The 8,775-nt window shown below is 37.5% G+C and overlaps 1 protein-coding gene across 1 annotated transcript; it reads right to left on the reverse strand.

The window, feature by feature from the left end:
* On the reverse strand, positions 3,721-8,447 carry LOC107631873 (kinesin-related protein 4). Its single transcript, XM_016335444.2, has 6 exons — positions 8,223-8,447; positions 6,908-7,760; positions 5,777-6,810; positions 4,929-5,342; positions 4,258-4,493; positions 3,721-4,147 (listed from the first exon to the last, which is right to left on the reverse strand). The coding sequence occupies exons 2-6, from the start codon at positions 7,093-7,095 to the stop codon at positions 3,887-3,889; spliced, it is 2,133 nt and encodes a 710-aa protein (XP_016190930.1). The 5' UTR covers positions 7,096-7,760; positions 8,223-8,447; the 3' UTR covers positions 3,721-3,886.

The following is an 8,775-nucleotide window of genomic DNA, read 5'->3' on the forward strand; positions in this document are numbered from 1 at the left end:
AATTTAGAGTAGAATTGGGGAATGGAACCTTCGAACATGGTAAAAGAGGTGTGATCGGCGTTTCACTGTACATCCAAGGTGCCACCATTAACCAAGCTTATTTCGTTACAAAATTAGGGAGTTCCGAGGTAGTTTTGGGGTTGGGGTGGCTGGCCAGCTTAGGGAAATTCTAGAGTGACTACAATGAGATGGTGCTATGTTATAAGGAAGAGGAGAAGAAGCTGCGGATACATGGTGATCCAACGTTGTCACGACAGCGAGCATCATAGAAAGCTACTCTGCGGTCGCTCAAAGGGGAAAGAGGAAAGGTATTTGGTGGCACCGTTGTTTGTTGCAAGTTGTGAAGTTGGTGAAATAGAGGAGCCCGAGCCAGTTCAAAACCTACTGCTGCAATTTGATTATTTATTTCAGAGCCCAAAAGGCCTGCCTACAAAATGCGAGAGAGACCATGCAATTGTACTCAAGGAAGGGGTTGTAATTCCCTACATTAGATCCTATCGATACCCACATTACCAAGAGGATGAAATAAAGAAGATCGTTGCGGAGACGCTGCACGCCAGTGTCATTAGACCCAGCACCAGCCCATTCTCGAGCCCATTTATTCTAGTCAAGAAAAATGATGGGGGTGGCAATTTTGTATTGATTACAGGCACTGAACAAAAACACCGTGGCTGATAAGTTTCCAATCCCAATAATTCATGAACTACTATATGAGTTAGGTGATGTGAAGGTGTTCACTAAGTTGGACCTAAAGTCAGGCTACCATTAGATAAGGATGAAGGAGGAAGACATACACAAGATAGCATTTCGAACACCCAAGGGTCATTACGAATTTCTAATCATGCCATTTGGACTCACTAACGCTCTTTCGACCTTCCAGGCCTTGATGAATCGGGTACTTAGGCCCTTTTTAAGGAAGTGTATACTGGTATTCTTTGATGATATTCTTGTGTATAGTTCGAATTGGAATGAACATTGTGTGCACTTGTCTATTGTATTTGAGTTACTAAAGGAGCACAAGTTGCATTTGAACAAAAAGAAATGCCACTTTGCTAAGGAGAAAGTGGAGTATCTGGGTCACATTATTTCGGCCAAGGGAGTGGAGGCAGACCCCATGAAGGTGAGAGACATGATAGATTGGTCCCTGCCTAAGGACCTTAAGAGTTTGAGAGGGTTTCTTGGCTTAACTGGTTATTATAGAAGGTTCATCAAGAATTATGGTAGAATTGCATGGCCACTCACACAACTATTGAAGAAGAACAACTTTAAATGGGGTGAGGAAGCTCGGCGGACTTTCGAGGAACTGAAGCGACCCATGACAACTGTACCTGTCTTGGCTGTCCCTTCATTCTCAAAGCCATTTGCCTTAGAAACTAATGCTTTGGGGAGAGGCTTAAGGGCTGTACTGATGCAGGAAGGGAGATCATTTGCCTATACGAGCTTGAAATTATCAGAGAGAGCTGAAGGGAAATTAGTTTATGAACGAGAACTGATGGCAATTGTGCTAGCAATCCAGCAATGGAGGCATTATTTGTTGGGGCAGCATTTTGTAGTTTATACAGATAAAAAAAAGCCTCAAGTTCTTACTAGATCAGAGGATTGGAGGTGAAGAACACCAGAAGTGGATGGATAAGCTCTTAGGATATGATTTTGAGAAACGATATAAGGAGAGAAGTGAGAATAAAGTGGCTGATGCCCTTTTCAAAAAATTCTAGCTCTCTTCTCTATCAGTGGTGACAGTGGAGGAGTGAAAAAAATTAGAGGAGGAAGTGCAGAAGAATGAGAAGTTCCGATCCATTATTCAAAGGTTGTTACAAGAGGAGGAGATCCCTGCTAGTTATGAATTAAAAAAGGGGAGGCTGCTAAATATGGGGAGGTTAGTAATTCCAAGGAATTCTAAATGGATTCCAAGGATCTTGAAGGAGTTTCATGATTCCAAAACAGGGGACATTCGGGTTATTTTCACACCCTTAATAGGATTGCTGGAGTTGTCTTTTGGGAGGGTATGAAGCGTATGATCATAGATTATGTCAAGCAGTGCTACACGTGCCAAAGAAATAAACATTTAACATTGTCCCCTGCGGGACTACTTCAGCCACTGCTTATACCAGAGAATGTATGGTCCGATGTGACCGTGGGTTTCATTAGAGGTCTGCCAAAGGCGGGAGGGAAGGATACTATAATGGTGGTGGTGGACAGGATGACAAAGTACAGTCACTTCTTTGCCCTTTCTCACCCTTTTTCAGCCAAGGAGGTGGCTAAGATTTTTATTAATGAAGTTGTCACTCTCCATGGTTTTCTAACATCCATTGTTTCAGATAGGGACCATCTCTTCATGAGTGCTTTCTGGTCTGAAGTGTTCAAGGCAACGGGTACCTCTCTCAAGATGAGCTCGGCGTATCACTCAGAAACGGACGGACAAAGTGAGGTGGTCAATAAATGTGTAGACCTATTTGAGGTGTTTTGCAGGGACGAAACCGCAACAGTAGCACAAATGGCCTAATTGGGTTGAGTATTGGTACAATACCAATCATCATGGGTCAATTAAAATGACTCCATTCAAGGCACTTTATGGGAGAGAAGCCCCAGATTTGTTGCGGGGAGGAGGGGAAGCTATAGTGGAAGCGGTAAAGGTGTTAATGGAGGAGAGAAATCAGATATTAGATGAACTGAAGTATCAATTAGATCGAGCTCAAGGATGCATGAAATAGTATGCGGACAAGAAGAGGAAGGAAGTCGAATTTGTGGTGGGTGATAAGGTTTTCTTGAAAATTCAGTTGTATAGGTTAAAGTCTTTGGCCAAGAAAAGCAACCAGAAGCTTAGTGCTAGATATTTCAGTCCATTTGTGATTTTGGACAGGATTGAGAAAGTAGTCTATAAACTACAGCTACCGAAAAGTTCACTGGAGCATCTTATTTTTCATCTCTCATTGTTGAGAAAGAGCCTAAAATCAACCATGGCAGCCAGCCATTGCCAGCAGCTTTGAGTGATGGGTAAAAGATGCAGGTGGAGCCAGAGAGCATTAAAGTTGTGCGGGTGAATGATGCTAGACAGCTTGAAATTTTAGTACAATGAAAAGATCTGCCTGATTTTCAGGTTTCATGGAAGCTGACAAAGAAAATTCAGGAAGTATTCCCATCTTTCTATCTTGAGGACAAGGTGAATCTTCAAAGAGGGGATATTGTTACACACCCTGAATCAATAGAAGCTTCTAATTCTGACCCTAAAGCATGAAAAATTTAGCCACTATCCTTTAGGAGGAGGAATAGAATTGAGGGCAAAATGAAAAGAAGTGACCATGAGAATAATTTCGTAACTAACTACCTACATGTTATAGAGGGTGAGGATCGTGCGTAAGAAGTAGAGGTGATCTCACATGATTTGGAGAGAGAGTAGGAAGAAAATATAAGGAACAGCAGTAGAGGGATAAAAAATAGTGAAAATTGAAAATAGATTTAAAAAAAAATTAGTAAAAATTGAGAATAAACTTAGAAGGGAGACTGACTCTCTATTTCAGCCATTGTATTTCAATCATACAGTATTAAAAGAAGATCATTTTAGTCTATTTCTCTTTTCATCTATATTCTGTTTTTCTAAATTATTATTATAGATATCGGTTGTTACATTATTTATACGAGAGGTCTATTTATACACACGTATAATGCTAGCGAGGGTCCTTCTTTCTAATATTGTCTACAAAAACAAGAACAAATATGATGTCAAAAAATTGGTCTAACATTCCAATTAGTAGTCAAAATTAATGTATGAACAAGAAGCCTATACTCTGCATATATACAATAGGAAATATATTAAGTACATGAGTCCACTTTCTACACAAATAGTAGATCTCTAGATACATGTGAGTAGAAAAAGAAATTGGCCCAATCAGCATGGAAAAAGCAGAAAATAAGGCTCAACTTGAATCTTTGTACCAACAAATTTGATCCTATTTAGTTTTTCACTACACCATTCTAACTGATCTTTTCTCAATCTTTTCATGTTCACCACCCTAGAAATCAATCTCAACCCTGTTTGAGCTAGAAACTGCTCATGATCCACTTGAATTTGATCCTCATTTTTGTTCTTCTGGAACTTCCTCACTATGCAACTCCCACTTCTCACTATGTCCTTGAGCTTCTTCTCCTTCTGCAACAACAATAATATAGTTTCTCATGTGATATTCTCTCGGCTTAATTTAAATATGGAGCAATGTTAAATAGTTAGAAAAATATTGCTAGGGCATAAGGAAAAGAAACCTTTTGCAATTGAGCTCTAATGTCCACAAGAAGATCTGAAATTTCTGGATCACTAACATCATTTCCAATTCTTTTCTTGGAAACTTTAGGTATCACATTCTCGTAATCTTTGTCTGCTCGAACAAACTCCCAGAAAACCTGCATGGATTCCTTGATGATCTCCAGTAACTTTCCACTTGCAATTGCATCCTCTTCTTCACCCCACTTGGTTATTTTCTTGTCCTTCCTATTATCATCTGCGCAGGAATCAGAATTATTAGAATTAAGACTATGGCTAATAAGAATCACAAGGCAGAAAATATAGACATTGTGACTAACTATACAGAACACGACATGAAAGTTTGTTTTTGAATTCCTATTTTCAGTTTTTGGGTGGACAGTAAAATAGACAAATTTTATTCCATGAAAGTGGTACATTTTGTCTATTTCTGTCACGAGACAATTACCAAATAGAGTTTATACTTATTAGTTTTCTATGATATTGACAGGTTAAAGCTTAATCCGTTGCAAATTGGAGCTCCATTTAAAATTTGTCGCTGGCCAGTAGATTGCTGTATGTATAAGAAGAGATTCAAATCCCCGACACTTGTTTAAGCAGACTAATAAACTAACTATTAGACCAACCCAAGTTGGTTAAACAGAGTTTATACTAGTTAGTGTGTTTTGTTCACCTTTAATGGCTGGAACATGGAGAAGGTTGCGAACGACGCATCGGTTCTTGACGTAGTTCTGGATCCTAGGGCCTTGAAATGGTTCATTCTCTAGGAACCTTTCCACGAGGACTTGAAAGAGCTGAAACTCACCAGCAACTAGATTATACCTGTGAGGCCATGGAGAATCATGCTGTTGAAGCTCTTTAGCTTTGTTGTGCTGCCAACAAAGGATTTCCCAAGTGAGACAAACTTGACCAACATACACCAATTCCAAGTCTCTATGAAGTTCTTGAACAAACTTCAACATGGGGTCCGATGTTTGCTTCTCTGCTTTGCGTGGCCACAAATTATGAGATACAAGAGCCTTGCCACCTTTGACAGTAGATTTTGCCATTATAAATAGCTTTGGAGGGTCTTTTAGCTGAAGAAGACCTATAATTAACGGCAAAGTATGTAATTTTGTTAATAATGACAAAGATAAAACAAGATTAATGTTTATGGAATTAGTTTTTTTCTTTGTAGACTATGTCAAAAGCTGAAAAGTAATATGTGAAAGGTAGGACTTAGGAAATTTCTTAATTATTGAATGTTTCACGTTAACAATATAGAATCTGCAATGGTATTTTAACGTAGCAAATGTTCAAAGTAGGCCTATGAAAAGAACGGTAATGAGAGAATGGCATTGAAAACTTATGACGTAGACTTGTCATTTTCTGTGACTTTGATAGATTAAATTAAACAACATACAAGAAGCAAAAATACTATGGCCTAATAATCTGAAAAGAACACAAAATTAAAGATTATATGTGACAAACAAACAGAGATTCAGAAATTAAATAAAGATTAATTTAAAGCTATAATCTCACCTATTGCATGCATGGTTTGGTCATTCAAGACATCGAGTTTGCGCATCTTCTCTGCATAGCTCTTGTAAACCTTCTGAATTTGCAGAATGTGATCCTTGTATTCTACCTTCTTGTCTTCTATCTTCAATGGTTTTAGATCTTCAATAGCTTTTGATGGAGATTCAGTTTTTTCTTGTTTTTCCTCTTCCTCTTCCTCTTCTAAAATAGTGGCAAGTCCTCCTTGTTTTGCAATCCGCATTTCCATTTTCAGTTGTTGCAACAACTCATCGTCCTCGTCATCATCGTCGTCCTCGTCTTCATCGTCATCTTCTTCCCATTCCAAGTCATCATCTTCTTCGTCGTAGTCTTCTTCTAAATCTGGTTCATCTAAATTATCTTCTACCAAGGTTTCTTCTGAACCTTGAAGAGAATCATCAAGGAGTGAATCGGAAGTGGAAGAAGTTATCTGTTCCTGAAAATATTCTTCTTCTTCTTGTTCTCGAGCAAATGCATCAACAGAAGAAAGAGCGGAAGCAGTTGGATCGCCATAAAACTCGCGGAAACTAAAGGTCAAGACGGTTGGTTCTTGTTCGAAAACACTGATATCTCTTCTTGCCATGAATTCATACTTGCTTGTGGTTGTACTTGTAACAGAGTCACCATATTCATGAACCTTGGAAACAGAGTACTCTGTTTCACTCTCACTTATTTTCTTAACATCTCCATCAACATAAGAAACAGCTTCAGCTTCCGCAGAATCAGATCCTTCTTTTTCTCCTTCACTTTCCTCACAAACTCCACCGGTTTCAGGATCTTTCTCCTTCAAGGCATAGCACTGTTCATCTGTTTCTGCGCTTTTTTTGTCGCTATGAACATCAGACACAAAAGTAGTAGCTTCCACGGAAACAGAGCACTCTGTTTCGTCTTCTCTTTCTTCGCCACTCGGAAACATCAAATTAACAAGCTTTTCTGCAAACTCATCAATCTCATAATCTTCAGATTCATTCTTCTTAGTTTCACCAGCATGCTCTATTTTCCTTTCTTCAATCTCAAACCTGAGAGAAAATAAAAAATTCCTCTTTCTTATTTATTTTCAAATAAAAAAGGAGCTAAGCTAGATACCAAGAACGCTGCTAATAAAATTGATGAAACCTGAATATGTATCTGAGCATGAAGACCAAGGAAGAAAGCACATGGTTGCAGAAAAAATCCCAGAGAGAAGCCAAAGCCCAAATCATATTTCCATGCACAATTGAGGTTGAATCAATGCATTTTTTGAGCATAGCAAAGTTCTTGGCACCCATCAACCACTCTTGAAGAGTTTCCCTTGGTTTTAACATTTTTCGTAAACTTGAAACCAAGTTAACGAGACACCAGTATTTTGAAAAAGATTGAAGTAGTAGAAAAGATTCATGATGAGCTAGCAAGTGAACTCTCTCTCCCTCCACCAGTTTAGAACAAAATCAATCAAATGGCAGAATAATATCTAAGAGGGCATAGCATAATAGGGTGAGTTGTGCAGTGCCGTATAGTTTGTTTCAAGGAAAGAAAGCAACGTATGATGAAGTTAATTTAATTTGATTTGGTCAATTCGGTTTCTCGGTACGAACGGTTGATAGTTTGTATAAGAGTGTTAATTAATGATGGTACTTTGGTATTCTATGTGGTTGACACGTGTCATGGCCATGGGGTATGTTAAGTACGGTTTTTGCCGGATTTTTGTGCCTTGGTAATATCTTTTTTTTTTATTTTATGTTTTCTTCGTTTGGACTTAGTCGGTGCCCTTTGGATTCCTTGGGTCAAAATGTTTTTCTTCTTTATTTGGTTGAAAATTGAAACGGTCAGGTGTTAGTTCTAGAATCAAATTCCGAAACTTTCCCCCACTCAAATTATTTATTTAGATAGGAATTTCATTTTATTTTTGGCTGTGTGCATCAAAACCGATTTGCAACTAGATATTTCTCTCTTTAAAATGATAAACACATCAAATCTGAAATCTTTCCACCTGCAACAAGAAATCATTGCATGATGAATTAAAGTAGATAACAAAAAAAATAATGTTATTCAATGGCATATGCTCACACACTTTTTGTCTGGTTTAATTTCATTAAAAGGAAAATAGTCCTGAAATATTTGTTGACCTTGTTACCAAACACTTTAGACTTTATAGACCAAATATAAATGCAATGCAAAAGTAGGAACTATTTTATCACAATTTTCTCTCAGTGATCCAATCAACTAGCTAGAATTGAATGAATTTCTTCTATTTGCCTCCACCTAAGAACTTTAATTTGTTACTCTCACATATATACCTAGATTTTATTATCACATGTTAATGCAAAGATATATCCTAAAAGTTTTGCTTAATTCTTGGCACCGTAAGGACCCCAACTCATCAAATTTACTCAATCACAAAATTTATAGGAGAAATGAAACGATATATTAGAAGGTTAATTTAATGACTTACTTGACATGAGTGCAAAGCTTACAAGAAGGACCATAGGTTCTCAGTAGCCATCTTTTGCCATTATTGTTAGCCAAGAGAAGAGCAGCAAAATTAAATGTCTATGGAGCCTTGATGTTTCAAACCTAGGCACGCAACGCAACAAAACACAAATTAATTTAGGCACCTTATTGTGTGCATGGAGCAGAGCAATATAGTACAAGACTTGGCCCTATTCATGTCATAGAAGACAATAATTTCATTAACAATGAATCTTGGAATCTAGCAGCGTCTCTGTATAGATGCAAAAAGTTAGCTGAAAAATTTATTAACAATGACAAGTATGTTGTCTACTTTTCTATTGTAAACCAAGACCTAATAGTGCAGTATAGGACGTGTTTAGGTATTTGATTTTTATTTTTTTATCTTAAATCTCATCTCTCACTACACAGAGTGAAGTAAAAAAATTATCATCATTTAATATTTAAAAAATATATCTTGTATTGGTTTTTTTAACAACTCATGCATTTATAGAGTTTGTAAAAAATGAGTTAAATATGTTTTTTTTTTATGTGAA

This window comes from Arachis ipaensis, chromosome B03 (genome assembly GCF_000816755.2).
Source record: "Arachis ipaensis cultivar K30076 chromosome B03, Araip1.1, whole genome shotgun sequence".
NCBI lineage: Eukaryota > Viridiplantae > Streptophyta > Magnoliopsida > Fabales > Fabaceae > Arachis > Arachis ipaensis.

Excerpts from the sequence above, each read along its gene's own strand:
- LOC107631873 (XM_016335444.2), bottom strand. The coding sequence starts at position 7,095 with ATGTTAAAACCAAGGGAAACTCTTCAAGAGTGGTTGATGGGTGCCAAG. Across the intron at positions 6,811-6,907 it reads ATGCTCAGATACATATTCAG|GTTTGAGATTGAAGAAAGGA; the intron begins GTTTCATCAATT and ends ATTTTCTCTCAG. Across the intron at positions 5,343-5,776 it reads CCAAACCATGCATGCAATAG|GTCTTCTTCAGCTAAAAGAC; the intron begins GTGAGATTATAG and ends CGTTAATTATAG.